The sequence below is a fragment of the Trichomycterus rosablanca genome, chromosome 24 (genome assembly GCF_030014385.1).
Source record: "Trichomycterus rosablanca isolate fTriRos1 chromosome 24, fTriRos1.hap1, whole genome shotgun sequence".
Lineage (NCBI taxonomy): Eukaryota > Metazoa > Chordata > Actinopteri > Siluriformes > Trichomycteridae > Trichomycterus > Trichomycterus rosablanca.
In genome coordinates, this window is record NC_086011.1 from 16,576,144 (window position 1) to 16,595,632 (window position 19,489).

The following is a 19,489-nucleotide window of genomic DNA, read 5'->3' on the forward strand; positions in this document are numbered from 1 at the left end:
AATATTAATATTTAAACTCTAGACTTGAATGTTTTTAAAAATAATGAAAATAAATTTTTTTAGTTGCATATAGCTATATGTAATTAACGTTTTTTTTTTTCGAATTAAATAAAAGTAATTGACTGTACAGTAAGAAGTCATTATAGTGTTTAAATAAAAATATTTAATGCAGATTTCAGTGACTTACGGAAATGTCAGTGTTATGTACAATGTACAATTTCATGACAATAGATTTGTATGTACCTTATGAATTTTCAATAACTAAAGTAATAATTCCAAAATGTTAGACGTATATGAACTAAAATGTTTATTTATACATATTAGTGTAAAAAAAAGTTAATTATTATTATTAAAGTGTGTCAGATGTCTTTCTATAATCAGAAGTGACTGTTTAAAGATTTGTGATGGATGTGTATGAGTGTGTATGATTTAAATTATGATATAGGTTGCATTGTAAAGTAACACACAAAACTAATACAAACCTACCTTGAAATGAAATTTTAAAATGAAGTGTAATAAAATAAAATGTCTTCATTTAAGTCATTTAGAGCTCATTTATGTGTTTTTATTTTTGCAGGTGTCCTAGTACTGATAGGAAAAGACAGCCAACAACCCTCCCAAAATTACATTTTTTGGAACTATATCTGAATGATCTTGGTTCCTAGACAGCATAACTATTCATAGCGCTGAAAAGAAGAAGCAGAGCTCTTTTAACAACAGATCTAGCAAGTCTAGCGAGATGGAGGTGGCAGCAGACCAGTCTCGTTGGATGGCGCATCATCACGCAGTGCTGAACGGGCAGCATCCGGACTCGCATCATCACGGCCTCACGCACAACTACATGGAGCCTATGGCGCCTCTGTTACCCCCGGATGATGTGGACGTGTTTCTAAATAATTTGGATTCGCAGGGCAACCCGTACTATTCCAACTCGAGGGCCAGGGTGTACAGCCAAGCCCACGGTGAGTCCCTAGGCACAACATATCGTTATTTTACCTTTTTGTATATGCGTAATTATAGTTATTGACTGATTACACAGCATTATTAATAATACATCTTTTTATTTGGTGAAATATTGTAGGCCTGAGTTACTGTATAATTTTTCTTCCCGCATATTTAAATATTGCGCAACCAGCAATAGTCTGTTTTTGATTTATCCATCCAGTTTTGTTTAATTCTGGTTTGTTCTCCATGCACTCTTATCCATAAAAAGTTAAGTGGCTGTGTTCTAGCAGACTTAGTGTTTTAGGCCCGAGTGTTTGCGCACTTTTGGGTCATGTATACACAGCTCACGCAGCTTGGGCCGTTCTGCTGCTGGCAAAAATATTTGGAATGCATTGAAAAAATTTGAAAGCTGCTTAAAGGCATACTATTTATAAATGAGTGGTCAAAGTAGCCTAACTACTATTATGCACATTGGTCTATGGGATTATAAATAGTATCCTGTTATGACACTTCTGTACTGTAGATTAAGTTTAATTTCTTTTACGTGTTTAAGTTTAGGGTATTTATGCAAATTAGTACTTGTATAAATGTATTGAATAGCACTGCTGTATTGTGATAGCTGTGAGGGATGAGCTGAAATCTAGGATAAATATGAAAAAAAAGTCCAGAAAATGACACAGAGAGGAAAGGGAAATTCGTGTCACTTGTTCCCTGGCAATTGGGCCAAAGAGAGAGAGCTAGAGAGGGAGAGAGAGCAAGCACTTCCCGGATACAAAATGAAAAAATATCTGAACTGGTCTTTGTTCAAAGACTGTAACTTGTTCGAGGAGCAGAGGTACGTTTATCGGCTCTTTCATTAGAAAAAAGTATTTAGCTGAACCTGTCTTAATGATTTTCTAGAACTTCTATAGGCGTTGGCTTCCGTTTGACCTGGACTCATATGTCAAATAGCTATTAAATACTTGTACCATATTTAAAGATGTCAGGTTTTTTGGGAACAGAACCAACAGGTAGGGAACTAATAGAAATACATTCATTCTTACAAATTCCCAAATGTATCTCAAACAGCACGAACAAACGATTGTGACTTAATCTAAACACTGAATCTCTTTTCAGCTCGTCTAACTGGGAGTCAGGTTTGCCGACCTCATCTCCTGCACAGTCCTGGCCTCCCATGGCTGGACGGCAGCAAGGCTGCTCTATCCGCGGCGCACCATAACGCCTGGGCGGTGAGTCCGTTTAGCAAGGCCAGCCTTCACGCCACCGGAGCCGGCTACGCTTGCAGTGGCAGCTCGGCCACGGCTCCCACCTCCGCGTCGCTCGCTCCGACCAGCCACGCCAGCCCGCACCCGCTCTACAACTTCCCACCCACGCCTCCAAAGGACGTGTCCCCAGACCCGGGCCCTTCGTCCCCTTCCTCGTCTTCGATTACGCGGATGGACGAAAAGGAATCGGTCAAATATCACGTATCACTGGGAGACGGAATGAAGATGGAAGGGTGCAGTCCTATCCGGAGCGGACTGACCATGTGCGCACCACAAACTCCATCCACGCACCATCCGATTCCCACGTACCCGGCCTATTCTCTCCCCACCGCGCACGACTACGGAGCCAGCCTGTTCCATCCAAACCTGCTCAGCGGCTCGGCCTCCGGTTTTGCACCTAAATGCAAGAGCAAGGCGCGTTCCAGCTCGGGTGAGTTGCACTTTTTAATGTCTGGTTAAAGAAATATAAGTCCAGGACTCAAATTAAAAAAAAATATATAAATAAAGCAGTGGTAAAACAAACAGTGAATTAAGGAATTGACATAAATAACTGCATTACAAATGTTTATTTAGAGCAACGCCATATAGGAAAATTAGTTTGGGTCCTAACCTCACCAAGCTGAAGAATTATTTTGACATATTTATTGTTTACATTATATAGATTGCTATTTGTGTAAAAAGATTCATGTGTTTAAAAAAAATCCTAAAAAATTGTAATCCAAACTTTATCAGAAGTGTAGGCTATAGTTTTGTTCTACAATTGAAGAATTAAGGTAAGTAAATGCTTGGGTGTGAAATGAATTTTTTGATGAATAGTTTTGATGAATAATATTTGTAATTAATCACTGTAAGCTGCAGAATGAAAAAAAACTTTTAAGGACACTAAATTGTATTACAAAAAACTGGAGATAGTGTACCAGATCATACAACTTTGACTTTAACACATCTTGAATATTTATTACTATTTTGCTACTGACTTATTGCTCTTTTTATTTTCACCTTAAAAAAGTTACATACTAATATTCTTAAGGAATAAAATAATTTAGACCATGTAACCATGCTAAATGCAGTAATTATATAAGCCCCAAACAGATTATATTTTAAATCCATTAAACAGTTTTCACTGGCTAATTTACTAGCTAACTAAATTCCATTTATCCAGTTGTGAAACGCCCAATAAAAACACTAAATTTTAAAATTCGTTGTTTTTTGTGTGCAGGAAAAACATCACATTATCTAATACCCAAGACCTCAGACACGTGTTTTCATGTTTTCATCCTATGTTTTCACAATTTGGGATTCTGTGTGTTTAATATTTGAGGGATCAGATAAGATGGAAATACACGGTTTAGTTTTTCTTCCTGAGGCGTTTCTCGACTTTACAAGTCTTGACAGTGATGGTCCCATCCAGATGAGTCACTGCTTTAAGAAGGCCATTGAGTTAAAAGAGGTACTTATGGAGAGGCTTTAAGAAGATAAAAATGGCAATCATGGAAACAAATAATGAGGTCAGATGGGCTGAATTTGAGTTTAGAGAGACTTAAGTTAAAATTAAACATTGACACAGTTTGAGCGCACATTAATCGAGTCTCATTTATGTTATAATACAAAAGGATTTAAGTTTTAGGTGTTTGATCTAAATCAGTTTGCACTGGATTTTCTACACAGAAACCAACCAGACGCGTTAATGTGCTGGTTTCGTTTGGCGGACTCGAACCCCCTCGCCTTGTTTTCGTTTGAAAACGGGCTCCATTGCGTTTTCAAAACATGCAGGAGTCACGACGCACTGGCTCCTGCCATATCCTGTGTACCTCTGACTGAACAAATCACGACCTGCTACCCCTCCCTGCACCCCCCGCCTGCCCAAAACTAACAACCGTGGCGCGCCTCACGAATCCTGCGCCTGTTGCTCCAAAGTTTTACATCTAGTAATCCTTACCTCAAAGCAAATACAGTCTGATAGAAAAGTTTAGACACCACATGTCAAAATTCAGTGTTGGCTGTTCTTCTAGGTAAAATAATTTCTTTACAGGGAACAAACCTCTGCACTCTGCATGGAATTATATTCTCTTACATGAATTTAACATTTAAAAAGGTTGTATTCAATATCCTCAAAGAAAAAAAGCTTTTCCCCTAAAGCACTTGACAAAGGCTTACACAGTTGTCCCAGTAATACAGATGTTTATTTTTGTCTATGGTATGGCTGGATGTTTTGCATATTAGCCTATACAGTTTTATATATTAAAACATGCAGAAGCATAACACCATAAGGTGATCCTTTTCTTAAAAAATATTATTAGAAGTAGTTATAAACTATAATGCTAGATGTTGATATTTTAGTAAATTGGCATACAAATTATTATAGCTGTACTTTATTTATTAAATATAGGTATACAAGAAAATAGTATCTGACTGATATATATTGTTGACATATATCTTGTTCAATACTGCAGCTCTGCATTAAAACTCTTGGTTTATTTTTAATTGTAATGCATAGTTAATATGTACATTGACTCAATCAGTAACTACAGTAATAGTTTCACTAACTGTTTGCATGCTTTGCCCTTATGTTCTGCCATAAAACCTAAAATGTGTATTCTGGCTGTGGGTGCTGGTGGAACGACCATAAACATGATCATAACAATGTGAGCGGAACAGGCGCTCGTCATCGTTCCAAAGCTGCATATGTAATCATCATCAAGCTCTGACAATCCTATCAAACCTTGGCAGAGCATGTCAATGCACAAACAAAGCAGGGCACAAAAAACAGGATTAAATCCTTTTTAGTGGTGCTGGTGTTGGTTTTGAGCATATATCTATTCACTTGTGCATCTGTTTGAATGGTGAATTAAATCCTTGCGACTTCACTCCACACACCTTGGTGAAACAATACCACTGTGGAATCTAAGTCATCTCAGAGGTCAGTATAATGCAGATCTGTTTGCTCGTCTTTGAATTACCTCTCCTTTGACATAGCCTGCAGCACAGCGCCCAACCCATCAACCCCGTGGCCATGACACCTCAAACGTTCTGTCCTCACTCTCCCAAAACTAAGGGGTAGTTTAAACACATAGATACCATTTTTTGCTTAACAGGAATGGTGACACAAAAACATTATACACTTCAATAGAAGGGCTATTATTGTCCAAAACTGGGTGGGACAGGGAGTGTCTCACATTAGAACAGGATTAATAGAGGCATGATTCCTGTAGGACGAGAGGAGCGATCCTTTGCATTATAAAAACACATTAGTATGATCCCTGGCACTCAGCCTAACAAATGAGGATGGGCATTGAAACAGCAATATTTAGTGATATGTAAACTACAACCCGTTAAATACACAAAGCTGTATAATTACTTGGAATTGTATGAATATGCATGTTGTGCTAACTAAATTTGAGGAACACTGAGGGTCAGATACATCCGAGCCAGTCTTAAATTATGTAGTACTACTTCTTAATGGACTCCTTTGGTTTTGGATGCTGCTTGTGTGGATTAATTTACATATAGGTGTCCATGTCCATTCTGATTCTTCCTGATTGAGGAATAAACCAGGGCTCAGTGAAGCATTGATCTGATTTGAGATTTTGTTTCATGAGGAAAAGCTTAATACAATGAAATCGGTCACATTACATATTAGCTAATTACCTTGGAAGATGGTCCTGACCAGATTGCTTATATATTTGTGATATGGTGATAAAATTGTATTGATTCATTTGAGTCTCAGCTTTGGGCCTCAGATCTGTTGTTTATTGATGCTATATGAACTGCTTAATTATATAAATTTCCCTTTGCTTTTCTCCCTTTTGAATTCTGCACAGAGGGCCGTGAGTGTGTAAACTGTGGTGCCACCTCCACTCCTCTGTGGCGGAGAGACGGAACGGGCCACTACCTTTGCAACGCCTGCGGCCTCTACCACAAGATGAACGGTCAGAATCGACCCCTCATTAAGCCCAAACGCAGACTGGTGAGTCGCACATTCCAGGCATAGTCTTGCACAAACACCCTCAGACGTTTACACACATGAGAAAAAGGGGGCTAAATAGGAGCCCGGTGTAGAGAGAATTAGCACAATTCCAGGAAAGTTATATTTTCGCTATGATCTTCCTGGAATTGTTTGTCGCCCTCACCCCCTGGTGATCTCCTACATGGCCTGCTACAATACAGCTACTATTGCCATTGTTGTTGCTATCATTATTGCTGCTACTTCTGATACTGTTACTGATACCAGAGCCCATGATGCCACTGCTGGCTTAATTAACGGTCTACTGGATGGCCACGTGGAGTGATCTGTTTTACAGATGTCCACATGCCCATCCAATGTAGGTTTAAATATACATTATAAGGCAACATATCTCATTAAAAAAACAATACTCTCTGACAGTCTATGCATTTGAGAATTTATTTATGAGTTTATTAATGGAATATATAATTTTTTTGGGGGGGTCACATATCATTTACACAAATTTTTACCATGATTGTAAGCCTAAGTTGTCATTGGTGATATATTCTGAAATATTCCAATAATGGTTTTATATTTGTGGCTTAATATTAGTGTTCAGTTAATAGTTTAACAGCTTAAAAACACTGGATAAATACATTGTGGGAAACAAATCAACTGAATATTTACACTAACAACATTTGATACAACAACTACAAGTACAACAACTACTACTACAACTAAATCAGTATATTCTTTAGGGTAGCACATAAACAGAAATATTATTATAATATAAAAAATATTTAAATTTAATTAAATATTTATATTTGTTATATACAAATATTATTAAAATATGGTTAAATATTAATAATAATAAAAATAATAATACATGTTCATTGTAGAATAAAGTGCGCCTTTTGTTATTTCACCAAAAATGCCAAGCCTTATACAATGAGCTTTTATATTTAACCTATCACTACATCTATTTTAAAAATAAAATGTCACGCATGGGTAACCAAAGAGAATGTATCTGAAGAGGAACGCGCCCTGCAGAAAGCACTGAGCACGTTTGCAACATTTGGATTTATTTAAAACGTTTAATAACCAAATCCAAGCAAAAAATAGAGAAAAAGAATATATCAAAGAGAGAGAGAGAGAGAGAGAGAGAGAGAGAGAGAGAGAGATTTGCTTTATCACATCTCTTTTATTTTGTAATTCTAAACCTCGTCTTCTGTCAGATCAGGACTCGTTATTGTCTGTCCGCAGTTGCGCTCTGCGACCCATCAGGCGCGTTAAATTAGTCGGAAAGTCTTATTCCATTAGCCAAGTGGTATAATTTAATTTGCACTTGCCTGAGTGACCATCAGAGCTGAAAATGTGCGTCTCTCAGGGAATTTCATCAATGAGAGGGAATGAAAAGCGTGGAAAATATTTACATTAGCGAGAATGATCGTTTAGACTGGACAGCGTTTTTTATATGATTAGAAATAAATATTGCGTATGAAGTGTGCGGAGAATAAAATGTGAAAACACAGTATATTAAGTCATTAGGATTAAATCTACTTAATTCAAACGTTAATTTTTTTACTTATATTTTAACACACACGTGTATATATTATAGTACAGTATAGTATAGTAAAATATAGTAGCCTATATATACAACTTTTGACTATATGGTAATTTAAATTAATTATGAATAATAATAAATACTAATGTACAATTTTAATATCCACGTCTAATTTTTCGTTCAATAGCTGTATTTTCTAAATGGTGTTGTCCAATCTGCCAGTTTCCTAAAAACAAAAGTGCCAGAGGTGATGCCATAAAAAAGTATTCATTTACTGCAGCTTTTTCCTTTGGTGCCACAGAAAAAAAAGTTATTTTACAAAGAACAGTAATAATAATTTAAGCAGTAATACTGGTACATTAACATTTATTTATTCCAGTACCTAAAGGATCAGCCATAAAACATTTCAGACTGCTGCAATCTATTTCTAAAATATTCCAAAATAAATACAAAGCTAAACTTGGGCACTTTAAAGAATATAAGTCAATTTTATGAGTGAAACAAATATCTTAAACTCCTGGACGGTGGAATTATATACTATGAATTAAAATCTTTCAAAAAATCTATATGTTAATAATAATAATAATAATAATAATAATAATAACAATAACAATACTACTGATAATAACAATAATAAAATATTAATAATAATAATAATAACAATAATAATAATAATTTCCATGCAGTCAGATGGAGTCAGGTTGCCGAGTTTGCGCTCTTGCGTTTTGGGCCGCACTGTTTTCGGAGCCCTTCCCCGTTCAAAGGCCGGCCAGTTGTTTCCTATCCGGATATGTGGCCGGGTCCGATAAGGAAGCCTCGGCTCCCGGGTGTTTCCGTCTTCAACAAACTCTGGTGAATTTTCTATGCGCCCGCCAGGCCCAGCAGTGGAAAGCGATTAAGCAGAGAATTGCGCCAGTACGAAAGGGGAAACATTCCCGCTTATTTACTCTGACTTACGGGCTCTTGATGGCTTCGTGCGTTAAAATTCATAGACCAACAGTGTTTGTTGTCTTCTATACTGTATAATCAAATTTTACAAGGATTTTTGGGTTTAGACTCTTATTTTGCACACTGCGCTAATAGCAATAGTTGAAGTGAATGAAGGTGCGCAGAGCAAAATGCGCATCCAAGGCGCACCAGGCTGAGGGCAAAATTGTACTATGTTCTTTAAATGTTTCTTATTATGTGTGAAAAATTGATCTGTAATGGGCACAAAGCGAGCAGTGACTCGGCAGCCCCACAGCGATAGGCCTACACGCACAGGATCAAGGGAAATAATGCGCCGAAATGGGATCAACTAATGACGGATCTCATCTGGTGGCTTTAATTTACCGAAATGCGGCAGCGAAGTTTCGTAAAATAATAATAAAGTCCTGCAGACGCGGCGTTTCGCCCCTCATCATGGCGCAAATTGGAAAATTGAATTAAGTTTGCATAAATGCGCAGAATATATTTAATTAACCCGACTTCTATAAGCTGTTTCATATGTTTAGCTTTGAAATTCTGAAATGCAGTCTGCTGGAGTGCACAAAGTAAACTCACCTCACCTCAGTCTATCTAAAAGATCTTTATCATAGATAGATGTTTTTACAAGAGTAAGACACAGCAATATTTATTTTATATTACGCTGAAGCCTAGTAGATATGAAACTCTAACATGCAGTATATTGTATATAATATTTACCTGGAAGGGAACACATTTTCCAAAATATCTTTCTGATTAACAGCATCTAATATATCATGTTGGCCAGGCTTGCATTATATGTGGCAAACATATAAGGATTACACTGCAATGTGCTTGTGATAACACATTTATAAACTCTGATGTGACTATTAATTAAATGTTATTATAATTATCATTAATTACTGTGTTTACAATTTGTATATTGGTCTTGTGTGATGTCAGTATTGCAATATCAAGGACAACAGCACAGTTAACAAATCACATATTGCGGTGAACTCACCCATGGTCATTGTTGTGGTCTTCACAGTCGGCTGCCCGGCGAGCTGGAACCTGCTGTGCAAACTGCCAGACCACTACGACCACACTGTGGAGGCGCAATGGCAATGGAGACCCAGTGTGCAATGCCTGCGGCCTGTACTACAAACTCCACAATGTAAGTAGTAACACATACATATAAAATAGTACATATGCTATATATGTACATACCCACTGTGTGTAAGATAGTACCTTACAGTGGCTATTTCTTTGAAGCCCTTATAAACACATTACATGACATTTAAGTGGCCACGTGCCATCCTAAATAGTGCAGTGGGTATATGCATAAATGCAAAAGTACAAATGTCCATAAATGCAGTACTATAGTACTAAACAGTACATTGAGTATGCCAATAAATGCTATACTAGCATGTTACATAGTTCAGTTGCTATGATATTCAATAGCACAGGGACTTGTGGCTTTTTGCCCCCCGATAAATGCATTTACAAAGTCTGCAATATGGCTAACACATGCTTCCTCCAAGACACATTAAGCCAGTCCTTGCATATCATGCTAAGGAATAATAAGCTCAAGATGGGCTTAAGAAACAAATGCCACTGACACTTTTTAGACTTCTGAATGAACGCAGCACTGACGTATTACACAACACTAAGCTAATTACGTCAAATTAGAATGCCAACAGAAGCTGCCGTACTTAAGAAAGATGGTGTAATATTTTGATCTACTAGGACAGAAATAGCCGAAGACGTAGCCAAAGTAGCACTGGCAGCGTTCATACCCATAACAAACACAAGCCCATAGATTTGAGCTGAACTTTTCCATGTAAGTTAAGCCAGTTCTTTTTCAGGACATGTGGAAGTCGTTCCAAGTTTTGCAGCAGTATTGTAATGAAAGTGGTTGCTGGCTATTTTGTTCATTTAATTACTTTCTTTCACTGGTTCTGAAGTAAAAACGTATGTTTTGCATCTACTTCATGTTGGTAAAAAAGAAAGTGAATGAATGGACAGACTGATGGCTAGTTTGCCAAGTTAATTACCATCTAAAGGTTACTAGCCACACTGATCCACTGTCTAGATCAGATTCAGTAATAACACAGGCCAGATTAACCCAAATAAATAAAAAAAAAGTTTATTTGAGAACCTAGTGGTGGATTTCAATATTATATTTTAATTCCATTTTCATGGCATGAATTAAAGTTAATTACCTTAACAAAATCCTAAATAATATTTTTAAAGCAACACATATTTACGGTTGTATTGTTCAGTCCCATTTTCAGACTGGTGGAAAACCCCGTCCACTAACCTTAGCCAGCTAAACATGACATGTAATGAGTGAGTGAGTTACAACTGAGTTTCATGAGGCTTGGCGTGCAAACAGCCATGTAAAGCCGACGCGGTCAAGGGGGCGGACAGCTCCTATCGATTTAGGAGACGGGAAGGGGACTATGAGGACGCAAAGCCGGCTTTTTCCTGTCAGGCAGAAGCTGCTGACCGTTTTGTTGCTTTTGATTAATCCTGCTTTGTTTCAATGGGGGGCGTTATTCCCAGGAGGGGGCTGTGTATGGGACTGCCATTCACCCCACTGGCGTCTGTTAAACCAATTCAGGGTCGTCTGAAAGTTTGCCCCCTTTTTTATGTTAAGCTTGGCTTCTATTAGGTGCTTTAATCCAGCGAATAAATAATTTTGGCCTAATCAGACAAGCGCAACAAAACGAGCGGGCCCCTCTCTGAATTTAACAGTATCATTAATTGCCGTTGACGTGCAGCCCTTTTTTTTGCTAGTGAACACAGCAAAGCCTCAAATTGTTTTACAAATTTTAGTGCAATACTTCAGAGAATGCTTGAGAAAATTCTTTGCACTGCAATTTAAAGCAATTAATTTCTCCAAATGACTTTTCAAATCAAAAGTCAAGCAGAGATCTTAATCTGTAGGTTAATTTCAAATAAAAGCCCCTGTTGGGAAATGTAATTTCAACAGACTAACTCTCTCTTTGCCCTTTTAGGTTAACAGACCACTTACCATGAAGAAAGAAGGCATCCAGACGCGCAACCGCAAGATGTCCAGCAAGTCCAAGCGCAGCAAGCGGGCAATGGAGGGCTTCGACGAACTCTCCAAGTGCGTCCACGATAAGACGTTGCCCTTCACCAGCGCCATGGCCGCCCACATGCCTCACATGGGCCATCTGCCTCCCTTCAGTCACTCGGGCCACATGCTGCCCACGCCGACCCCGATCCACCCGTCGTTCAGCCACCCACACCACTCGGGTCGCTCGCCGGTCTGGGCCGAGCCTCACTGATCGACCCACTGATGCCCTTGAGTCACTATGCCTGCATGTGTAGGTACAGCGTAGCTACTTTTCCACAGACACTTGTTGTGGGTTCTGAAAGGGGTGCTTTGCTTGTTATAAATCCTGTCCCATCCAAATGAGACCGATAAGGACGACTGGCGCTTCTCGCCTTTTATTTTGTACTGAGTCACTTTGGTACTGCGGAGGATGTGTGTTGTAGCCGAGTCACTGTGTATGTGCATGAGCGAGTATACGTGTGCTAACGGGAAATTTAACTGCTACGGCCCGTGGCTCGCGTCGGCCAGCTCTAGGACTCTAAATAAGAGGAAAAAATCTGAACTGAAGAGAAAGAAGCCTGATGGATAACGGACTGCATATTCTGAACACATCGTATGGACATTTAGCAAACAAGACAGATGTTTATAAAGCTCGGTTGTTATTATCATTATTGTTATAATTGTTATTATGATAATTTATTTTCACACTTTATTTTCTTTTTGAGCTCTCCTCGAAAAACCATATGTTTATTGTTATAAATATTATTTGATTGTTAATATTAAAAGATAAAGAAAAAATAATAAAAAAAAGAACACTGACTTATCTTAGCTAAGGTGATATTGCCGACTGTATGTTTCTATCATATGTTTCCATTACACAATTAAATGAAATAAAAGTTTTAATACTTAACCATTACTCATGTTTTACCTTATTTTTTTTTACCTAATTTCTCCCCCAATCGTCTCACAATATAGAATATATACACACAGCATACGGCCATAAGTAAGCGAACATCTGACCATGAGCCTCCCACTTAAGTACTACGAGCATTAGTAGAGTTTACACCCACTTTAATGCTTTAACAGCCTTCCATAGATGTTTAGAGTCTGTTTATGGCAATTTTAGCCCATTCAGTTAAAAAGCATCAGTGGGGTCAGGCTTACGTTGGATGAGAAGCCTCCTGGCCTGCAATCAATGTTTGGATTTATCCCAAGAGAGTCCAGTGGGGTTAAGGAGGCACTGGGGCATAGTCAGGCTGGAAGAAGAACAGACCTTCACCAAACTGTTGCCACAAAACTACCCAAACTTTATAATTAAAAGTGATACATACTTGTGGCCATATAGTTGACTACAGTACTAAATGTACTAAATATTCCTTTTCAAACACACATACGTTTACAGATAACCAAAACTGGCTAATGTCACATCAATATAATCAAAGTGCCAGCTCTGCTGTTCAGAGAACATTACCAATCAGACTTCCAGCCATAGATGATTTGGCATGGTTAGGGATTATACCTGTAGTTTTAAAATGAATGGGTCAACTTATACCTTCCAAAACAAGCAGAATTTGAATTGGCTGTACCAGAAATGTAAATGTGTAACTGAGTAAGTGAAAATGTGAGTGTGTTACTCTGCAGTGGGTTGGTTCACTGCCCAGGGTGTTTGCCAGCCTCACGCTCAGGGTTTCTGGCTGATGCAGAACCCAGGATGACTTTTTGGACATATTTAACATATCAATCTGCACACTGAAAATAAAATACAAAGCAGATTTTTGGATGTTTTTCTTTTATTAGCCAATATAAAGTCTTTATTCATGTAGACTTTTACAAGTATTCTAATCCTGTAACAAAAATATCCATCATCAAGTTGTTACTTGAAGAATAAATAAACTTTGTGAGCCTGCATTGAATTACAGATGAATCCAGCAACAGAAAAACAACTCTTGCAATTTACAAAATAATTACCCGTAACACATACAGGGTTGGGGGTTGGGGTAAGAGTTAGGGTTTAGGGTAATGGCTAGGGGTTAGGGTTAGGGACTAGACTTTAGGGGAAGGGGTTAGGGTTGGTTTTAGAGTTAGAGGTTAGGAGTAGGATTAGGGTTGGGGTTAGAGTTAAAAAATGGGTGTAGGGTTAGGTTTAGGGTTAGAGGTTAGGGTTAGAGTTAGAGATGGGGTTAGGCTTTAGGGTTAGGGGTTAGAGTTGGGGTTAGGCTTCAGGGTTTGATTTTAGGGGTAGGGTTAGATTTGGGTTTAGGTATTAGGGTTTGAGGTTAGGGTAAGGATTAGAGTTGGGGTTAGGATTTAGGGTTAGAGGTTAAGGTTAGGGGTAAGAGTTGGGGTTAGGCTTTAGGGTCTGTGGTTAGGGGTAGGTTAGATTTGGGGTTAGGCTTTAGGGTTTGAGGGTGGGGTAGAGTTAGGGATTAGAGTTGGGGTTAGGCTTTAGGTTTAGAGGTTAGGGGTAGGATCAGGGGTAATGATTAGGGGTTAGGGTAAGTTTTTGTGCCATTAATTGTTTTAGGTCTACAACAAGATAGAGTAATTTGTTGTAAGTCACACACACACACATTTTACAGGAAAATCACTGAAATTCTGTATCACACTGGACTCTTCTCCACTTGACCAGTCCACTTTTATTCAGACATATTCTTTTAAAACCGGCAAGAGGAGCGAGAGGAAGAGCAGAGCCTGCAGAGAGAGACAGAATGAGAGAGGCAGAGGAAGGAAAGGCAATCAGGCCAGTTGTGAGCAAACATGTGGGGTCAGTTGAGCGCTCTCCTCTCTCCCAGATGTGCTCACAGCTGAGGCTGCAGGAAACAGCCCTTAACCGGCTCTCATTTACAGAGCGTTTAACCCGAAGGAGCGAGCAAAGTGCTGTCCGGGCCAGCGGCTAATCAGAGAGGCAGAGAGGAGAGGAGCAGGGCCAGGCCTGGGTCAGTGCTGCCAGGTCTTCCATAAACACACACACACACACACACACACACACAAATATATAGATGAAGAGCGTTGGCTGCCAGGTGCCTGTGCCAGATTTACAGCTGGGGATTTCAGCCACTCACTGTTTATTCATGGCATTGTTTTGAAAAAGCACACTTGCAGAGGCATTATGTTAATGGTTCTGCAAAACGTCGTCCTATTTTTAACTGCACCGGAACTAACTAAATTGGGATTCTAGTTAATTTTTCACCAACTTCAAAGACATCTGGAACAATTATACAGATGTCAGTGAAAGTGCAATGTCATGATTACTGTGCAAAATCCAGAGCACAGGAAAACATGTCTGGCTGTTTGGCTGTCGTTCCAGTCTGTTCATCTAGGATGTCCATGTATTTGGCTACGTTCAGTCATCCCTTAGGTATTACCAGTCTCCCTGTCCCTTCCACTGAGCAGCACCTCATAGTTTTACCACATGGATTATATCAGCCAGGTAATGCACAACACCAGTTTTCAACATAGTTCAGCCCAAAGACTTAGGGTAAGGGTTAAGGTTAGGGTAAAGGTTGGGACTAGGGGTTAGGATTAGGGACTAGGGTGTAGGGTAAGGTTAGGGGTGGGTTTAGGCTTTAGAGTTAGAGGTTGGGTAGGATTAGGTTTAGGGTTAGAGGTTAGGGGTAGGGTTAGAGGTTAGAGGTAGGGTTAGGGTAAGGGTTAAGGATTAGGGTAAGGGTTGGGGCTAGGGGTTATGCTTGGGGCTAGAGTTAGGGTTAGGGGTTAGAGTTGGGGTTAGGGTTAAGGGTTAGAGTTGGGGTTAGCATTTAGGGTTAGAGGTTAGGGGTAGGGTTAGGGTTTAGAGCTGTATTTAGGCTTTAAGGTTAGAGGTTTGGGTAGGGTTATGGTTTAGAGTTGGGGCTAGGTTTTAGGGTTAGGGTTAACGTTTAGAGTTGGGATTAGACTTTAGGGTTAGGGGTAGGGTTTATGATTGGGGTTAGGCTTTAGGGTTAGAGTTAGGGGTAGGGTTAGGGTTTATAATTGGGGTTAAACTTTAGGGTTAGAAGTTAGGGGTAGGGTTAGGTTTTAGAGTTATAAACACCAAACAATAATCAGAAATAATCAAACGATCATGCTTCTCAGTAATCTCTGAGTCTTCCTCACATCCCTGATCTGCGAGACACTCTGGCTGGGCTGGATGCTGAATGAAAATATTCTAATAGTCTCTCTGTGTTTAATATTTGCTTGTTGTGCCACTGGGTTATTCTTCTCTTGTTTGTATTAGTGTGTGTGTGTATGCGTAAGAGTGTGTCGTTCTGTTTGGCTGCACTCCCAGAGTATGAAATGTCCACCGGACTTCAGTGAGGCCCCTCCGAAGGGAAGAAGCTGTCTTCTCCAAAATAATAAAAGGATCTGGCTGCGTCAGAGAGACGGCGGAGGGAGAAAGGGCTGCTTTATTCACTGCTGAGTACGAGCCACGGTGGTGCCATGTGTGTGCCAGTGAGAGTGTGTCTGTGTGTGTGTGTGTGTGTGTGTGCGTTTGTATACACGCTTATGAGCTGAGTTAGCTTAGCTAAAGAAATAAAGAAGCTGGCTAAAGAAAACGGTTGCATTCCTGACCTGAAACAATATGTTACCTCCCTAATAAAGAGTCTAAATAAAGACTAATAAGATTGCTGGTTTAATGACTCACTGGTAATATAGTGCAGGCTGGAAAACGTACAATCGCCGGTTTAGGTGCAGCATGGTGGCCTCCTGTCTCCTGCTCTGTGAGAGCTTTATTAGAGCCATTATCGAGACGAGCCTCCTCTTCTTCACCCCGTATCCCCCCCACCCTTCAGCCTTTACCTCTTCTTTTCATCCTCGCATCCCTCCCTTGCCCTCTCGCTCTTCCTGCATCTCCCTTCATCTCGCCTGTCCTTCCCCCCTCTCACAGCCTTCATGTATTTGTTTATGTATTAAATTGAATTAATGGAATCAAAAGGTACGCGGCCTGTCCCCACACAGAGCAGAGTTATGGAGCTCAGAGATGAAAGATAAAAGCTAAGCAAAGCACGGTTCAGCCGCCGGTCTCTCCCAACGCCCGGGGTCACGCGCCTGACCCCGCAGAACCGCTTTAACGGAACACGGCCTCCCTTTTCTGCCTTTTTCGGTCTCTCCTTTACTCCGTCTCTCCCCCACAAAGGAAATAAGGAGGCATATCTTCATGGAGAATAACACACCTCGCTAACATCTGAAGCACTTTCCATGTATGTCACATCCTCTCTGGGGTTTTGAAAAGTGCACAGCGTCAACTTTAGCCTTTATGTCAACATTTTGAAATCATTTCAGAGGAAAACTGTTATTGTCCTGGCCACAGCATAATGCTTTGATTTGATCAGCATGCTTTGCACATTCCTTCTTGTTGTTTTTATTTATTTTTTAATTGATTGTTATACAGATATTTTTAGGTTAGAATTAGTCACCACAAGTAATGAAGTAACAGACAATGATTCAGAGGACTAAAGTTTCCCAAATTTAAACCAATTGCATCCAATATTTAAATTGTTACAAAAACCAAATATTTTAGTAGTATTTATGCCTTCGGTACCTGCATAAAATTGTTTTATTTTGGTAATTTCTGACTAAAATTAATAAATAAGTCAGAATATGACAATCTAAATCAAGCAATTCACTCTAATTCATGCTAATTCCCCTCCAGCCCAACAGAGGCCTCCACCACCCAATCATGACTTATTGTTCCCACCTGTGTTTAATTAAAACGCTCCTATTTAAGAACCTTTGTCTCAGACCGTCCAAGCCTTAATGATTTATCTGTGAGACTAAGCTGTGTATTATCTAGTGCTGTTGGCCTTGTGTTTTGACCCTCATTGGCATGGTTTTTTTAGTTTAATTTACCAGTTTTAGAGTTCTGGTGGTTTATTCTGGTGGTTTTATCTTTATTATATTGTTAATTCTGGGTCTCTATTTAGGGGGTGTGGTCATATGTTGGACTGCACTTTGATTGTGATTGTTGGGCTCTAGTTTGGACTTATTGCTCAATAAATATCTATGCACATGCAGTCACAGATTCTGTTACCTGAGTGTTTGCTAGTTTGTCTGCTAATTTAAAAACAGAAGAGTTTATTTAATGTTATATCTTATCAACTTAATTGGTTTTTGTGAATACATAATTTCTAATTTGATGGCTAAAATGCATCTAAAATAAGTTGGTGCTTTTAGTTTCTAAACTATTATAAAACATTGATAACAGATACACCCATTTATTATAGAATAAGCATACATAACCAAAACAGTAATGTTGATTATTTAAAACAAAAAGTTTCTTGTCTTTTGTTCAAAGGATTTGCTCATTATTTATCTTACCTACTGTCCTAACATTTTTGGATTGGGTTTGTATTTAAGATAAATGCATTTGTTTGTATCAGTTTTTAAATGTGGTCATTACAACATTGAAATGTTGCACAGCTGGATCAATCTAACAGTTTTGAAGTACAAGAGGGGTTTAGAAAGTTCAAGAGAAAGTAAACCTTGGAACAACCACACAGCTTTTTTTTTTTTTTTTTTTTTTTTTTTTTTTTTTTTTTTTTTTTTTTTTTTTTTAATTCTTTGAAAGGCTTGGAAGCTTGGCTCTGATGAGCCAGACACACACCACACCCCACAATTATTATTAGCTGAACTTCCTCTTTTAAGGGGACACAGAAATTCATAGAAGCATGGTCCCTTGGTAGTAAAATGCCAGCCAAGAACTGGAGTACAGGCAATGCTATTCAATAGCTTGAGAACCATGTAGGAGGTCACAGATTCGACAGATTCAATGCTTAATGTGACCCTAGATTATTTCTCTTTACACACATGCACATGTCCTAAAATCGATTCAATATTTTACTCTTTGGCAAAAAGTGTGGTCTGTAAAAAGTGTGAATTGTCAAAAGAAGTGCAGTTGCTTTTACAAATTAAAAATGTTAAATAGAAAAGAAAACCACAGCTGTATTACATACGTAGATCAGGTCACTTCTAATTTTGGCCAAGCAACTAAAAAAGGAATTAATAAGAATGATTACTGTGAGCAGTTGATGGATGTCCAGATCACCAATATAAACTCTTAGACTTAAGCTACTCTTACTGAAAGATTTTGCAGAGTTACTTAAAGGACAACCAAGCAAAGTGACAAAACGTTTAAAATGAGCTTTTGTACTGAATTCTGTGGAGTAAGTGTGTGGCATAAGTTTGGCAAGACACATCAGCCAGGTTAACTTGTCCCATAACGTTATTGAGATGGTTTTTAGCAGCAGGAACGGACACCCTAATTAAAATTCAAACGTCAATAAATGATGCACAGTAGAGTCAGAAAGGAAATGAGATTGTGTGATCTAGTCTAAGCCTTGAAGTTAAACGTCTGTGGTAAGACGTTGGCAGAACTTGAAGAATCTTGTTTGAAGGAATTGGGCAATTAGGCAAAATTAGTATAAGTCAGTAAACTCAGTATAAATACTAGTTATTATACAGTAGATTTCCAGAATGGTTTAGCCAGACTAATGACAAGTGAGGTGAATGCTTATGAATCTTTGACATTTCTTTCTCTGGTCTTTTTATTTTTATTATTAAAGTTTCAATTCAAATGGATACAAATCCTAGGTCATGATGATCGTAAAATAAAAGGGGTTTTTTCAAAGTACACACACACACATGCACAGCCAGCTGCATCTGCAACACAATACTTTCCATAAGTGGTACAAGAAGAAGCCAATTTCCCCGTTTTAAACTCTTCTTGCCTTGTCTGAGGGAGCATTTTAAGGCCATGGGAAACCCAGCAA

General features: G+C 38.8%; 1 protein-coding gene across 3 annotated transcripts; it reads left to right on the top strand.

The window, feature by feature from the left end:
* The first annotated feature begins 739 nt into the window (after positions 1–739).
* Positions 740–12,583, top strand: gata2a (GATA binding protein 2a). 3 transcript variants are annotated; one of them, XM_062986396.1, is made up of 5 exons: positions 740–966; positions 2,078–2,640; positions 6,032–6,177; positions 9,708–9,833; positions 11,680–12,583. In XM_062986396.1, the coding sequence occupies exons 1-5, from the start codon at positions 740–742 to the stop codon at positions 11,971–11,973; spliced, it is 1,356 nt and encodes a 451-aa protein (XP_062842466.1). In that variant the 3' UTR covers positions 11,974–12,583. The 3 variants fall into 3 exon arrangements, with proteins under 3 accessions (XP_062842466.1, XP_062842464.1, XP_062842467.1); XM_062986394.1 differs by having other exon boundaries at positions 740–962; positions 2,062–2,640; XM_062986397.1 differs by having other exon boundaries at positions 740–962; positions 2,062–2,640; positions 9,750–9,833.
* The last annotated feature ends 6,906 nt before the right edge of the window (positions 12,584–19,489 follow it).